Source organism: Octopus sinensis, unplaced genomic scaffold (assembly GCF_006345805.1).
Source record: "Octopus sinensis unplaced genomic scaffold, ASM634580v1 Contig01659, whole genome shotgun sequence".
Lineage (NCBI taxonomy): Eukaryota > Metazoa > Mollusca > Cephalopoda > Octopoda > Octopodidae > Octopus > Octopus sinensis.
The window spans coordinates 1-16,949 of NW_021824974.1; the positions used below are offsets into that span (position 1 = coordinate 1).

General features: G+C 44.7%; 1 protein-coding gene across 1 annotated transcript; it reads left to right on the forward strand.

The window, feature by feature from the left end:
• Positions 1 to 6: 6 nt before the first annotated feature.
• LOC115227085 (intraflagellar transport protein 172 homolog) lies at positions 7 to 16,557 on the forward strand (the record flags this gene model as incomplete). Its single annotated transcript, XM_029798013.2, has 9 exons — positions 7 to 71; positions 814 to 994; positions 1,560 to 1,669; positions 4,857 to 4,992; positions 6,152 to 6,250; positions 8,698 to 8,807; positions 11,958 to 12,021; positions 13,950 to 14,036; positions 16,435 to 16,557. Coding segments are annotated over exons 1-9 (912 nt in total), but the record flags the coding sequence as incomplete, so codon positions are not given.
• Between the last annotated feature and the right edge of the window lie 392 nt (positions 16,558 to 16,949).

Below are 16,949 nucleotides of genomic sequence, written 5' to 3' on the forward strand. Positions count from 1 at the left end.
GACGAGGGCAAGATAGCGGAGGCTGAGCTGGGCTTCATCAAAGCTGGACGACCTAAGGAGGCTGTTCTCATGTAAGTCTGCTTACCTGATCCCTGCTTTTCTGGGGCTTTCTTCTTCTTCTACTTCTTCTTCCTCCTTCTCCTCCTCCTCCTCCTCCTCCTCTACTTTTTCTGCTTCTTTTTCTTCTTCTTTTTCTTCTTCCTCCTCCTCCTTCTCCTCCTCTTCTACTTTTTCTGCTTCTTTTTCTTCTTCTTTTTCTTCTTCCTCCTCCTCCTCCTCCTCCTCCTCCTCTTCTACTTTTTCTGCTTCTTTTTCTTCTTCTTTTTCTTCTTCCTCCTTCTCCTCCTCCTCCTCCTCCTCACTTCTTCTTTTTCTTATTCTTCTTCCTCCTCCTTCTCCTCCTCCTTCTCCTCCTCCTCCTCCTTCTCCTCCTCCTCTCCTTCTCTTCTCCTCCTCCTTCTCCTCCTCCTCCTCTTCTTTTTCTTCTTCCTCCTTCTCCTCCTCCTCCTCCTCCTCCTCCTCTTCTTTTTCTTATTCCTCCTCCTCCTCCTTCTCCTCCTCTTCTTCTTCTCCTTCTTCTTCTCCTCTTTCTCCTCTCCTCTTTCTCCTTCTCCTCCTCTTCTTCTTCTCCTTCTTCTCCTCCTCCTCATCTTCTCCTCCTCCTTCTCCTCCTCCTCCTTGGATCTGCTTCTTCCGGTGCTGAGCTTGCAGGCCCACCGACTTTTCTGAATTTTATCTTTTACCCCGCTACTTACTTGTATTCCTTATCATCATCATCATCTTCATCATTATTATTCAACTTCTCTCTTCCAGGTACATGCATAATAAAGACTGGGACTCTGCCCTGCGTATTGCTGAATCTCATGACCCTGAGCTCGTCACGGAGGTGCTTGTGGGTCAGGCCCAGATTGCTTTCCAAGAAGAGGATTTCACACGTGCAGAGTCTCTCCTTCTCCGCGCTCATCAGCCAGAAAAGGCCATCGCCTTCTACAAGGTAAGCTTGTTTTCCTTTGCAGTCTCTCGCATGTTTTAAGGCGGTGAGATGGCGGAAATGCAAGTTTGCCAGGTGAAACACTTAGCGGTATTTCGTTTGTAAAGGCCGCGAGCTGACAGAAAGGTTAGCACACCGGGTGAAATGCTTAGTGGTATTTCGTCTGCCACTATGTTCTGAGTTCAAATTCCACCGAGGTCGACTTTGCCTTTCATCCTTTCGGGGTCAATAAAATAAGTACCAGTTACGCACTGGGGTCGATGTAATCGACTTAATACCTATGTCTGTCCTTGTTTGTCCCCCTCTGTGTTTAGCCCCTTGTGGGTAATAAAGAAATAGGTATTTCGTCTGCCACTACGTTCTGAGTTCAAATTCCACCGAGGTCATCCTTTTTTTTCAATATTTTTTTATTTTACAGCTTACGTTTGATGTCCCCTTAATGTTCCTCGACCTGGCCAACCTACCTGCATCTCTCTGTAGCGTTGGTCAACTTTTTGTACCTGTCTGTTGATGTTCCGGGTCGCCCAAAGTGACGAGCGTTTTAATTTCTGCTGTTTGTCTCTTGCAGAAACACGAGATGTGGCAGGACGCCCTTCGCCTGTGCCAACAGTACCTGCCGAACAAACTGGGAGCTGTACAGGAAGAATTTGAGCAGGCGCAAATGAGCAAGTCCTCCAGGTACGTTTATAATGTCATTTGTGATTACAGGTGAGTTCACCGTCATCAATTCACCACAGGAAAACTCACCGTGAGGAAAGTTTACCAAGAAAATATATATATAGGCACAGGAGTGGCTGTGTGGTAAGTAGCTTGCTAACCAGCCACATGGTTCCGGGTTCAGTCCCACTGCGTGGCACCTTGGGCAAGTGTCTTCTACTATAGCCCCGAGCCGACCAAAGCCTTGTGAGTGGATTTGGTAGACAGAAACTGAAAGAAGCCCGTCGTATATATATGTATAGGCACAGGAGTGGCTGTGTGGTAAGTAGCTTGCTTACCAACCACATGGTTCCGGATTCAGTCCCACTGCGTGGCACCTTGGGCAAGTGTCTTCTACTATAGCCCTCGAGCCGACCAAAGCCTTGTGAGTGGATTTGGTAGACGGAAACTGAAAGAAGCCCGTCGTATATATATGTATAGGCGCAGGAGTGGCTGTGTGGTAAGTAGCTTGCTTACCAACCACATGGTTCCGGATTCAGTCCCACTGCGTGGCACCTTGGGCAAGTGTCTTCTACTATAGCCCCGGGCCGACCAAAGCCTTGTGAGTGGATTTGGTAGACAGAAACTGAAAGAAGCCCATTGTATATATATACATGTATATATATATATATGTGTGTCTGTGTTTGTCAGCCCAAAATCGCTTGACAACCGATGCTGGTGTGTTTACGTCCCCGTCACTTAGCAGTTCGGCAAAAGAGACCGATAGAATAAGTACTGGGCTTACAAAGAATAAGTCCTGGGGCCGATTTTCTCGACTAAAGGCGGTGCTCCAGCATGGCCGCAGTCAAAATGACTGAAACAAGTAAAAGAGTAAAAGAGTATAGCATCTTGCCGTTAATGGCTAAAAACTATTTTATTGAAAAAAAAAACAACAAACAAACAAAAAGAGGTGAATTTGTGACAGTGAACTTACTGCACATGGTCATGTGATTTTATGTAGTTTGAGTGAGATTTGGCTGCTATTTCTACAAAGTCTAGCTACAACATAGAGGTCTCCCATGTTGGCTCATACACACGTGTTTATATAAAAATGACAGTAGGGCGTGATCTGAGAGAGATTTGCCTGCTATTTCTACCAGGTCTACTTCCTACATAGAGATCTCCAGCCAGCCTCGTCTGGCACCTGTGCCAGTGGCACATAAAAAGCACCCACTACACTCACGGAGTGGTTGGTGTTAGGAAAAGCATCCAGCCGTAGAAACATTGCAGCCTCCTGGCTTCCCAGACCCCAGTTGAACCGTCCAACCCATGCCAGCATGGAAAGTGGACGCTAAACGATGATGATGATGAGGATGATACAGATGACAGTAGGTGTGATTTGTTAGGGATTTGGCTGCTATTTCTAACCAGTCTAGCTACCACGTAGAGGCCTCCCTCATTGGCTCATACATACATAAGTCAGTAGGGTGTGCTTTAAGGGAGATTTGGCTGCTATTTCTAACCAGTCTAGCTACCACGTAGAGGTCTCCCTCATTGGCTCATACATACTGTTACGGTTGGCTAGGTGCATTTCTGGTGACCCACTTAGGAATTATGGTTCCAGCATGTCTGGTAAAAATGTGACGGGTCCTTTGTCTACTGGGAGATTAATGAGACCTTTCTGGCCTTGTGCGGTCGATTGGAGGTCATTCTAAGCATCCCTTGAAGAAGTGAAGAGGAGGACAGATTAAGGGAATCTAAGAGCAGATGGAGAGGGTATTGACAGTAGGAGAGAAGGACAGGCAGAGAGTTTGGTACGGCTGTCATGAGAGAGATAGAGTATAAGACTAAGGGACAGATAGAGAGGCTAAGGGACAGTAGGCGATATAGATAGAGTAAGGAATCAGATAGCAAATAGAAAGACTATAAGTGGTAGATTAGAGGGAGTGGAAGACAGGACAAGGAAGTGAGGTTCTGGCAGTTCGCAGTTGGTCGTCAAGAAGGGCAGTCGCTGACCGGTCCTCGAAGAAGACAGACGGACCTTGGATTTAAGGAGCAAGCGTTGGAATTCTTAGGAGCAAGTTGGATGCGAGAAAGCTTGGCGGCACAGAAGGGATATGTACAGAGGAATTAGCAGTATTGAGAGGAATGGGACACTGGCAGATTCAATTAGGAATTGAGGTATGTGTTTGTGCATTGATATGTGTCACGGTGTATTGAACAGTGAAAAGAACAGTCAAGGACTCTGTCGATGTGGTCGATAAAGGACATTGTGAAGAAGAAGAGTAAGGACTTGTGTTGATTGTGATGTTTAGGAAGAGACTTTAAAGAACTGTTGTCTTGGGACGTGTACTCTTGAATTGTTACATGATGTTGTATTATGCTTTGAGTTGTACTCTTGAAATGCTGTTGTATTATGTATTGAGTAGTCACGTGCATGCTTGGATGTATCTTGATGTTGTAACAATTGTAATTGTCGTATAAACTGTTGTTTGAATATAAGCCAGTGTTGCCAGTTGTTGCCTTGCCTCTTTGGGTTGTATCTCGGGTTGTGCCTCTGTATCTCTGTGCTGTTGAGGTTGTGGCAGTATCTATCTGTATCTCCTCTCTCCGCCTCTTTGGGTTCCGTGGCGGAACTTGTGTGAGCCGTTCGGGGCGAGCGACGACGGCGGGCGATTCCGTCCGTTCCGTAACAATACATAAGTCAGTAGGGTGTGATTTAAGGGAGATTTGGTTGCTATTTCTAACCAGTCTAGCTACCACGTAGAGGTCTCCCTCATTGGCTCATACGTACATACATATATACATACATAAGTCAGTAGGGTGTGATTTAAGGGAGATTTGGTTGCTATTTCTAACCAGTCTAGCTACCACGTAGAGGCCTCCCTCATTGGCTCATACATACATAAGTCAGTAGGGTGTGCTTTAAGGGAGATTTGGCTGCTATTTCTAACCAGTCTAGCTACCACATAAGGCCTCCCTCATTGGCTCATACATACATAAGTCAGGGTGTAATTTAAGGGAGATCTGGTTGCTATTTCTAACCACTCTAGCTACCATATAGAGGTCTCCCTCATTAGCTCATACATACATATATACATATATAAGACAATAGGTTGTGATTTGAGGAAGATTTGACTGCTATTTCTAGCAGTTTTAGCTCGCATGTAGAGGATACCATCCTTGCTTTCTCCCTACTTCTCATTGTCCCCTTTCTGCTCTACTTCAGAGGTATTGAGACCATCATCCGTCAAGGCAGGGAGTGGGAGTCCAACAAGGAGTTCAGCCGTGCCGTGGACTCTTACCTCAAGGTTTCTGAACTGGTCACCAATGATGTGAACATTATGATGAAATGTTGGCACAAGGTGAGACTTATAAAGGCAGTGGCCTCTTTAATCTGTCATCTATCCATCTGCTTCTCTGCCTCTCAGCCTGCTTGTCAGTCTGTCCGTCTGTCTGTCATTTTGCCTATCCATATATATATATATAAAATTAAGGGTAGAAATTGATATTTATCAATTAAACCAGTGGTCTAGCATATTAATATGTGAGACCACTGGTTTTAATTGATAAATATCAATTTCTACCCTTATTAATTTTATATAACATAAATATGTTCTCTAACCGGTAAATTGACTGCTGCTAATTATTAGCTGCAGGCTGGTTTTTCGGGTCTCAGCGCGCCAAAGTAAAGGCATTTGAAAGATACATTTGAATATAATCGGTTGAACTCCATGCATGCGATACTCTGGTATCGTTTTTGCATCTAGTCCAGCAAATTGTATTCATAACGGACCATGCTGACGAAGTTACAGTTATCCTTGTGGATAATAATAACCGAAACCGATCAGTACATGGGTAATTATTTTATTTCGTATATTTTCATTTGTCTTATTTATATATATATATATCCATCCATCATCTATCTATCTATCTATCTATCTATCTATCTATCCATGCATCCATCCACCCATCCATCCATCTATTTCTGTCTGTCTGTCTGTCTGCCTATCTATCTACCTACCTACCTATCTATCTGTCTTGCTATCTATCTATCTATCTATCCGCCTGTCTGTCTATCTATCTATCTATCTATCTATCTACCTATCTATCTATTTCTCTGTCAATCTATCTATCTCATTTCTCTTTCTCTCTCTCTTTCTATCTACTTACCTACCTACCTGTCTGTCTGTCTATCTATCAACTATCTATCTATATGTCTGTCTGTCTGTCTGTCTGTCTTTCCATCTGTCTATCTACAGAGACGTTAGTACGCCAGGCGAAATGCTTAGCGGTATTTCATCTGCCGTTACGTTCTGAGTTCAAATTCCGCCGAGGTCAACTTTGCCTTTCATCCTTTCGGGGTTGATTAAATAAGTACCAGTTACGCACTGGGGTCGATATAATTGACTTAATTCCTTTGTCTGTCCTTGTTTGTCCCCTCTATGTTTAGCCCCTTGTGGGCAATAAAGAAATATATCTATATAAATATCTGTCTATTTATCTATCTATTTACGTAACCAGGCTGTAGATCTCTCTGTGAAATTCCTCGGACACAACCGGTCGGTGGAAGTGGTGGACAATGTAGCCTCACGCTTGGACACCATGGAGAAATACGCTATGGTAAGTAGACAGAGCTGTGGGTACATGGCGGATGTATAGATGGACAGTCAAAATCGTCCGACCCATGCTAGCATGAAAAGCGGATGTTAAACGATGATGATGATATATATCACTGTGATCACCGTGACCGACCAGCCTATCAGATGTTGCTACATATCGCTGGTCACAATGCGCTTCGCATGATGCGGAATACAGCTTGGGAAAGGAGATGGACATGTGCAATCACAGCATCATACTCTGCTTCTTTTTGTTTTTTTATTTGAATATTTCAACCGCGGCCATGCTGGAGCACTGCTTGGAAGATTTTAGTCAAACAAACTGACCCCTCTCTTTACTCTTTCCTCTTTTACTTGTTTCAGTCATTTGAATGCGGCCATGCTGGAGCGCCGCCTTTAGTCGAGCAACTTGACCCTGGGACTTATTCTTTTGTAAGCCCAGTACTTACTCTATCGATCTCTTTTGCCGAACCGCTAAGTAACGGGGACATAAACACACCAGCATCGGTTGTCAAGCAAAGCTAGAGGGACACGCACGCACACACACACACACACACATACATATATACATATATATACGACGGGCTTCTTTCAGTTTCCATCTACCAAATCCACTCACAAGGCTTTGGTCGGCCCGAGGCTATAGTAGAAGACACTTGCCCAAGGTGCCACGCAGTGGGACTGAACCTGGAACTCGGAAATAAGTACCCCTGTACTTATTATTATTATATTATAATTATTATTATTATCATTATCATCATCATTATTATTATTATTATTATTATTGTTGTAGTTGTTATTAAGGCAGTGAGCTGGCAGAATCGTTAGCATACCAGGCAAAATGCTTAGCAGCTTTTTGTCTGTCTTTACGTTCTGAGTTCAAATTCCACCGAGGTCGACTTTGCCTTTCATCCTTTCAGAGTCGATAAATTAAGTACCAGTTGCGTACTGGGGTCGATCTGATCAACTCGAACATTTCAGGCCTTGTGCCTAGAGTAGAAAAGAGCTGGCAGAAACATTAGTATGCCAGGTGAAATCTTAGTGGTATTTCACCTGTCTTTACGTTCTGAGTTCAAATTTCTCCGGGGGCGACTTTGCCTTTCATCCTTTCAGAGTCGATAAATTAAGTACCAGTTGCGTACTGGGGTCGATCTGATCAACTCGAACATTTCAGGCCTTGTGCCTAGAGTAGAAAAGAGCTGGCAGAAACATTAGTATGCCAGGTGAAATCTTAGTGGTATTTCACCTGTCTTTACGTTCTGAGTTCAAATTTCTCCGGGGGCGACTTTGCCTTTCATCCTTTCAGGGTTAATAAATTAAGTACCAGTTGCGTACTGGGGTCGATCTATATACTTCAGGCGTTGTACCTAGAATAGAAAACTATTTAGCTTTATGTTTGTTTTTTTTATATAAAATACAGATTTTTTTCTGTTTTATATCAGATTTTTTGAAAACCATAAATCAGTCCTCAAATACCGTCCACATTGTGTATATATATATATGTGTGTGTATATATCTCTCTCTTTTACTTGTTTCAGTCATTTGACTGCGGCCATGCTGGAGCACCGCCTTTAGTCGAGCAAATCGACCCCGGGACTTATTCTTTTGTAAGCCCAGTACTTATTCTATCGGTCTCTTTTGCCGAACCGCTTAGTGATGGGGACGTAAACACACCAGCATCGGTTGTCAAGCAATGCTAGGGGGACAAACACAGACACACAAACATACACACACGCATACATATATATTGTTCGACCCGGGGCTATAGCAGACGACACTTGCCCAAGATGCCACGCAGTGGGACTGAACCCGGAACCATGTGGTTGGTAAGCAAGCTACTTACCACACAGCCACTCCTGCGCCTGGTAGTATCTCTTCGGCCTGGGGCTACAGCAGACGACACTTGCCCAAGATGCCACGCAGTGGGACTGAACCCGGAACCATGTGGTTGGTAAGCAAGCTACTTACCACACAGCCACTCCTGCGCCTGGTAGTATCTCTTCGGCCTGGGGCTACAGCAGACGACACTTGCCCAAGATGCCACGCAGTGGGACTGAACCCGGAACCATGTGGTTGGTAAGCAAGCTACTTACCACACAGCCACTCCTGCGCCTGGTAGTATCTCTTCGGCCTGGGGCTACAGCAGACGACACTTGCCCAAGATGCCACGCAGTGGGACTGAACCCGGAACCATGTGGTTGGTAAGCAAGCTACTTACCACACAGCCACTCCTGCGCCTGGTAGTATCTCTTCGGCCTGGGGCTACAGCAGACGACACTTGCCCAAGATGCCACGCAGTGGGACTGAACCCGGAACCATGTGGTTGGTAAGCAAGCTACTTACCACACAGCCACTCCTGCGCCTATGTGTATATATTAATTGTGTATATATATATGTGTGTATATATGTGTATATATTAATTGTTAATGTTGCTCTCTCTTCTGTTGCTAGGCCGCCAGCCTTTACCTGAAGGTGGACATGTTCAAGGAAGCCATAGATATGTATATCAAGGCCAACGACTGGAGCAGTGCCAAGACCATTGTCCAGGAGCATGACCTGCAGTAAGTCCTGTCTATAGTGGTGGTGGCGGTGGTGGTGGTGGTGAGAGAAGTAGTGTTGACAATGGCAGTTTAGTTATGGTGTGCTGAGGTGCCGATTGTGGTGGTGGTGGTGGTGGTAGTGATGACGGCGGCGGTGATGCTGATTGCGGGTTTTGGTGGCAGTGGTGGTGATGTCAACGATGTTGTTGGTGGTGGTGGTGGTGTTGATGATGATGGTGGTTGTGGTGTTGGTGGTGGTGGTGGTGTTGATGATGATGGTGGTGGTGGTGATGTCGACGATGTTGGTGTTGGTAGTGGTGGTTGCAGTATTGGTGGTGGTGGTGGTGGTGGTGGTGGTGGTGGTGGAGGTGGTGGCTGTGTTGGTGGTGGTGGTGGTGGTGGTGGTGGTGATGGTGGTGGTGGTGGTGGTGGTGGTGTTGATGATGATGGTGGTGGTGGTGATGTCGACGATGTTGGTGTTGGTAGTGGTGGTTGCAGTATTGGTGGTGGTGGTGGTGGTGGTGGTGGTGGTGATGGTAGTGGTGGTGATGATGGTGGTGGTGGTGATGGTAGTGGTGGTGGTGGTGGTGTTGAGGATGATGATGGTGGTGGTGAAGCTGATGGTGTTACTGTCAGTGGTACAGGCAGCAGTGGTGGTGGTTGTGGTTATGATGTTGCAGTTTGGTAGTGGTGATATGGCATGATGGTGGTTGTGGTGGTGATGACATGGTGGTGGTGGTGGATTGTAGTGGTAGAGGTAGTGTGTGGTTGCAAACTTTTGATAAAGATTGGTGCATGGGTAGGTGTTACAGGGTGTGTGTGGCATAATGTAGTAGTTTTGTGGTAATGGAGATATGATATGGTGGTGGTCGTCGTGGTTGTAGTAGTAGTGCTGTGGTGTTGTGTTGGTGGTTGTAGTGGTGGTGCATGAGTGAGTGATTTAGGTGGTAGAGGCAGTGGCAGTGGTGACAATAGTGGTGGTGGTGATAGCGGTAGTGATAGTGTGGTGATAGTGATTGCTGCATGGGTGGGTGTTAGGAGGAGTGTGGCATAACATAGTAGTTTTGTAGTAGTGGAGATATGATATGGTGGTGGTGGTGGTGGTGTTGGTAGTGGTGGTGTTGGTAGTGGTGGTGGTAGTGGTGGTGGTGTTGGTAGTGGTGTTGGTGGTGGTGGTGGTGGTAGTGGTGGTGGTAGTAGTGGTGTTGGTATGGTGGTGGTGTTGGTGGTGGTGGTGTTGGTAGTGGTGGTGGTGTTGGTAGTGGTGTTGGTGGTGGTGGTGGTGGTAGTGGTGGTGGTAGTAGTGGTGTTGGTATTGGTGGTGGTGTTGGTGGTGGTGGTGTTGGTAGTGGTGGTGGTGTTGGTAGTGGTGTTGGTGGTAGTGGTGGTGGTAGTAGTGGTGTTGGTATTGTGGTGGTTGGTGGTGGTGGTGTTGGTAGTGGTGGTGGTGGTGGTAGTGGTGTGGTGGTGGTGGTGGTGGTTAGTGGTGTGGTAGTAGTGGTGTTGGTATTGGTGGTGGTGTTGGTAGTGGTGGTGTTGGTAGTGGTGTTGGTAGTGTGGTGGTGTGGTGTGGTGTTGGTGGTGGTGGTGGTGTTGGTGTGTGTGGTAGTGGTGGTTGGTTGGTAGTGGTGTTGGTAGTGTGGTGGTGTTGGTAGTGGTGTTGGTGGTGGTGGTGGTGGTAGTGGTGGTGGTAGTAGTGGTGTTGGTATTGGTGGTGGTGTGGTGGTGGTGGTGGTGGTGGTGGTGGTAGTGGTGTTGGTAGTGGTGGTGGTGTTGGTAGTGGTGTGGTGGTGGTGGTGGTGTTGGTAGTGGTGTTGGTAGTGGTGGTGGTGTTGGTAGTGGTGTTGGTAGTGGTGGTGGTGTTGGTAGTGGTGTTGGTGGTGGTGGTGGTGGTAGTGATGGTGGTAGTAGTGGTGTTGGTATTGGTGGTGGTGTTGGTGGTGGTGGTGGTGGTGGTGGTGGTGTTGGTAGTGGTGTTGGTAGTGGTGGTGGTGTTGGTAGTGGTGTTGGTAGTGGTGGTGGTGGTGTTGGTAGTGGTGTTGGGGTGGTGGTGGCGGTGGTGGTGGTGGTGGTAGTGGTCTTGGTAGTGGTGGTGGTTGTGGTGGTGGTGGTGGTGGTGGTGGTGGTAGGGTGTTGGTGCCCTTCCTAACACCAACAGCTCAGCAGAGTGGACTTAGTGCTTTTTATATAGCACAAGCGCAGGTGAGGTCGGTTTTGGCAAGGTTTTCGCAGCTGGATGCCCTTCCGAATGCCAACCACTGTAGAGTGTGGACTGGGTGCTTTTTAAGTGGCACCTGCACTGACAGGGTCACCGAGTACTCTGCAAGACCAAAAGCTTTTAAGAGGGGACGAGGCATTGGAAGAGGTGATGATGTAAAGGTTATAGTGAGACAGAGAGACAGAAACAGGTATCTTGCTGTAGAGGAGATACAAAATTACCATGCAGGTGAGAGAGAGAGAGAGAGAGAGAGAGAGAGTATATATGGAAAGCAATGACTGTGTGGTGCTCCAAAAAAATAGAGACCAGCACAATGCTGGGGAAGATAAGGTACACGTGGACATTTTAAAGAAATACAATACAGGCGCAGGAGTGGCTGTGTGGTAAGTAGCTTGCTTACCAACCACATGGTTCCAGGTTCAGTCCCACTGCGTGGCGTCTTGGGCAAGTGTCTTCTGCTATAGCCTCGGGCCGACCAAAGCCTGTGAGTGGATTTGGCAGACGGAAACACATGCATATATATATATATATTATATATATATATATATATACATACATGTGTACAACAGCTTCTTTCAGTTTCCGTCTACCAAATCCACTCACAAGGCATTGGTCGGTCCGAGGCTATAGTAGAAGACACTTGCCCGAGGTGCCACACAGTGGGACTGAACCCGGAACCATGTGGTTGGTAAGCAAGCTACTTACCACACAGCCACTCCTGCACCTATACATATATATATACGATGGGCTTCTTTCAGTTTCCGTCTACCAAATCCACTCACAAGGCATTGGTCGGCCCGAGGCTATAGCAGAAGACACTTGCCCAAGGTGCCACACAGTGGGACTGAACCCGGAACCATGTGGTTGGTAAACAAGCTACTTGCCACACAGCCACTCCTGCGCGATGATGATGGTGATGATTATGTTTCAGTTTTTAAAAAATTATTTTGCAGATTGGAATCATATGTGAAAGAACGCTACAAGGATTCTATGAAGACACAAGGGAAAGTGGATGCAGTGAGTGTCAACTTTTTTTCAAAAATTCTCTTGTCAGTAATTCAGCCAATCTCTTCCTCGTAAACCCACCCCACTCACAATCTCCCCCACTGCAAATGCTACCACTTCCAGATAGCATTCATCATCATCATCATCATTATCAACATCATCATCTTCATCATCTTCATTTAGCGTCCGCTTTCCATGCTAGCATGGGTTGGACGGTTCAACTGGGGTCTGGGAAGCCAGAAGGCTGCACCAGACTCCAGTCTGATCTGGCAGTGTTTCTACGGCTGGATGCCCTTTCTAACGTCAACCACTCCGTGAGTTTAGTGGGTGCTTTTACGTGCCAGACAAGGCTGGCAAATGGCCATGATCGGATGGTGCATTTTACGTGCCGCCGGCACGGAGGCCAGGCGAGGCTGGCAACGGCCACGATCGGATAGTGATTTTTATGTGCCGCAGGCACAGGGGCCAGACGAGGCTGGCAATGGCCATGATCGGATGATGCTTTTTATGTGCCGCAGGCACAGGGGCCAGGCGAGGCTGGCAATGGCCACGATCGGATGATGCTTTTTACGTGCCACCTGCACTAGGCCATCATTTAATATCAGTTTTCCATGCTGGCATCGGTTGGATGATTTGGCAGGGACTTTTGAGGCCAGTGAAGTGGGTCCTTTTTATGTGGGGCCCATCACCAATCCATTTTTTTATGTTACACTTTTACCATGCGTTTATGTACTTTTTAAGTGGCACTATCACCCAACGTTCTTTAAGTGGCACCAGCACCAGTGTATTTTATGAGGCACCATTACCAAACCATTTGAAGTGGTACTATCACCAGTGCTTCTTATGGGCTAGCACCATCACCAGTGCTTTTTATGTGGTGCCAGCACCTGTACTTCCCAACCACAATGTTCTGGGTTCAGTCCCACTGCATGGCACCTTGGGCAAATGTCTTCTGCTACAGCGTCATGCTAACCAAACATTTGTGAAATTGTTCATGGGTTCTACATACCTTTGAATTTCTCCATATATTTACTCATTGTGTATATATATATATCATGATGATGATGATATATATATATACACGATGAGTTTCTTTCTGTTTCCATCTACCAAATCCACTTACAAGGTTTTGGTCGGCCCGAGGCTACAGCAGAATATACTTGCCCAGCATGTCACGCAGTGGGACTGAACCCAGAACTATGTGGTTGCAAAGCAAGCTTCTTGCCACACCTGTACCTATATATATATATATATATATATATAAATAAATAAATGAAAGAATGGAGTTCAACAACGATTTAACAAAATTCCTTTATTCTCGACATATGTTTCGAAGGCTGCATATTGCTAATTTCAAAGGAATAAGGGGTGCATTATGCCGCCTTCTCATCAGGAAAAACAAGGAACTTATGTCAGCATCAAGATGAACAAAAAGTTTTAGATGACTGTCATGTAAAAGTTTTTGTTCATCTTGATGCTGACATAAGTTCCTGTTTTTCCTGATGAGAAGGCGGCATAATGCACCCCTTATTCCTTCGAAATTAGGAATATGCAGTCTTCGAAACATATGTCAAGAATAAAGGAATTTTGTTAAATCGTCGTTCAACTCCATTCTTTCATTTATTTGTATTAAAAAAAAACACACAAATTCCACACGAAAGCACGTGATCTCTGCCCTTGGCATGTAGCTTCAACCGTGTTTTTCTGACGTGAATTTGCTACCCAGGTATCGGTTAACCGAATTTTCCATACTAAGATAATTCATTCAACTACTTATATATATATATATATATATATATATATATATTATATATATATATAAATATTTATTTTAACAGAAGCAACAGTGTGACTCAAGGGCCGAGAGTTTTATGTGTTTAGCACTTACCAAACTTATATTTATCTTTCCACTCTCATTCTCTCTGTCTCTCTCTTTGCAGCTCGCTAATGTAGATATGATTGCTGCCTTAGACATGTACGTTGAGAAGCGCCAGTGGCAGAAGTGTCTGGAAATGGCAGAGAAACAGGTGAGAAACCATTTTGAGTTCTTCACAGATGTTGTGCGTATTATATGTACTCTGGGCTGGATTAAGACCCATTGTTTATTTTGCTATACTTTCACTTTATAATGGTAACGTCAGATCCTCACCAAGACACCACGAAACCTTCGAAATTATACTTCTGACGATATAGGCTCAGGAGTGGCTGTGTGGTAAGTAGCTTGCTAAAAAACCACATGGTTCCAGGTTCAGTTCCACTGCGTGGTATCTTAGGCAAGTGTCTTCTGCTATAGCCTCGGGCCGACCAATGCCTTGTTAGTGGATTTGGCAGACGGAAACTGAAAGAAGCCTGTCGTATATATGTATATATATATATATATATATATATATATATATATATATATTATGTGTGTGTATGTATTTTGTGTCTGTGTTTGTCCCCCTAGCATTGCTTGACAACCGATACTGGTGTGTTTATGTCCCCGTCACTTAGCGGTTCGGCAAAACAGACCGATAGAATAAGTACTGGGCTTACAAAGAATAAGTCCCGGGATCAATTTGCTCGAATAAAGGCGGTGCTCCAGCATGGCCGCAGTCAAATGACTGAAACAACTAAAAGAGTAAAGAGAGAGAGTAATAAACTACTTTGAATGTTATTTGTGTCATAAATCTTTTAGGCTTACTGTATCTAGAAGTAAATTTCATAAAGTCAGGGCCAGATTAATACTTATAGAGGCCTTAATCACTTAAGAGTTTGGTGCCCCCCTGTTATATACATAATTCAAAATATAAACAATAACAAACCATAAAATAATTTGTCTTATTTTTCAAAATGAAACAAAACTAATAGTAAGATGGAAAATTATGTTTATTTTTGTATACTTCCATTTTATTTATATTTAAAAAACTAGCAGTATTGCCTGGCTCAACGGGGATTTCAGGGGAGAGTTTCAGGGAGTCACTGATGTTATCTAAGGGAAAGGGCAAAGGGGCCGATACAGCTTGGCACCAGTGAGGTCGCAACTCATTTCTACAGCTGAGTGAACTGGTGCAGCATGAAATAAAGTGTCTTGCTCAAGAACACAACACGCAGCCCAGTCCAGGAATCGAACTCACAACCTCACGATCATAAGCTTGATGCTCTAACCACTGAGCCATGCGCCTTCTCATACATACATACATACATACATACTTATATATATATATACATACGTACATACATATATATATATATATACATATATATTGTGATGATCAAAAATTTGATCGTGATGATCAAAAATCCGGCCTGCTAAAATTTGGTCAAAGTGATTCAAACTGCAGACTCAACACAAAATGGTCACATTTAATTCAAAGCGTGAAAAAGGTTATGAAAACAATTGGTATGTGTTCACAAAGTCCAAACGATTAATACGAAAAATCCCTCCAGGCTACATCCCCCAAAATACATTTCTCTGCCGAATTTCTACAATGTTTACGGCGATTCGTTTTTATGTCTTGATTTTTTATTTTTCATGCAATTTACGCATTTTTGCTCGCGTGGTGAACACAGCTGACGTCAAACAGCTGACTGAGTAAAGTTCACTATTCAATGCATGAGATAAGGTCTAAACAAACACATTATGGATTTTTGCACTTGCGAGATGTATTTCGGAACAGAAATAGCGCAGTTCAATTTTCATTCGCCTAAACTTTAAGTGACCCATTTTTGATGGTTCTACGATTTGTTGGCTAGGAGGAGATTTGCTGGGAAGTTAAACACACAGACACACAAGTTGAGTTTTATATATATAGATTTTCTCCTCCTTTTCTTTTTATTTATTGCAAAGTCTTTAGTCACATCCTCCCTATGACACCATGAGTGGAGGTGCAATGGCCCAGTGGTTAGGGCAGCGGACTCGCGGTCATAGGATCGCGGTTTCGATTCCCAGACCGGGCGTTGTGAGTGTTTATTGAGCGAAAACACCTAAGAGCTCCACGAGGCTCCGGCAGGGGATGGTGGTGATCCCTGCTGTACTCTTTCACCACAACTTTCTCTCACTCTTACTTCCTATTTCTGTTGTACCTGTATTTCAAGGGGCCAGCCTTGTCACTCACTGTGTCACGCTGAATATCCCGGAGAACTACGTTAAGGGTGCACGTGTCTGTGGAGTACTCAGCCACTTACACGTTAATTTCACGAGCAGGCTGTTCCGTTGATTCGGATCAACCGGAACCCTCGTCATCGTAACCGACGGAGTGCTTCCATCCATCCTCCCTATGACACCATGAACACGTTGAAGTGTACAGCAGACAGGAAAGGTGCCTCTGCATTTTCCATCTCAGATGCCCCCCCCGCAAGATCTTAGGCCTAACATGGCGCAACAAGGTCAGCAATGTTGATGTACCCTTATTTCATTTGTTTTTTTTTTTATTCTAATTTCAGGGCCGTAAAGTTCTACAGAAATATGTGGCCATTTATGCTGCACACTTAATCAATGAGGGACAGAGCATCCAGGCCCTTGAACTGTACACAATGTATGGGGCACCAGCTAGCCAACAGGTAGGGGTCAGTTTTTGACATAGACATATGATATTTTTATGTGTGTGAAATGTTGTATGTTATGGTATGCTTCATTGTCATCGTCATCATTATCATCACCAACATTTAATGTTCATTTTCCATGCCGGCATGGGTTGGACAGTTTGGCAGGAGCTGGCGAGTATTGTTAACTAAGTTACTACTGACTAATGGAGGTTGGTTAGAATCATTGTTAATATACTGCAACTTAGAAAATTTATTATATGTATCTATGATTATAGATGTGTGTCTGGATATTCTTTTATTCTTTTACTTGTTTCGGTCATTTGACTGAGGCCATGCTGGAGCACCATGTTAAAGGGTTTTCTTAGTTGAAGAAGTTGACCCCAGGACTATTTCTTTGTAAGCCTAGTACTTAT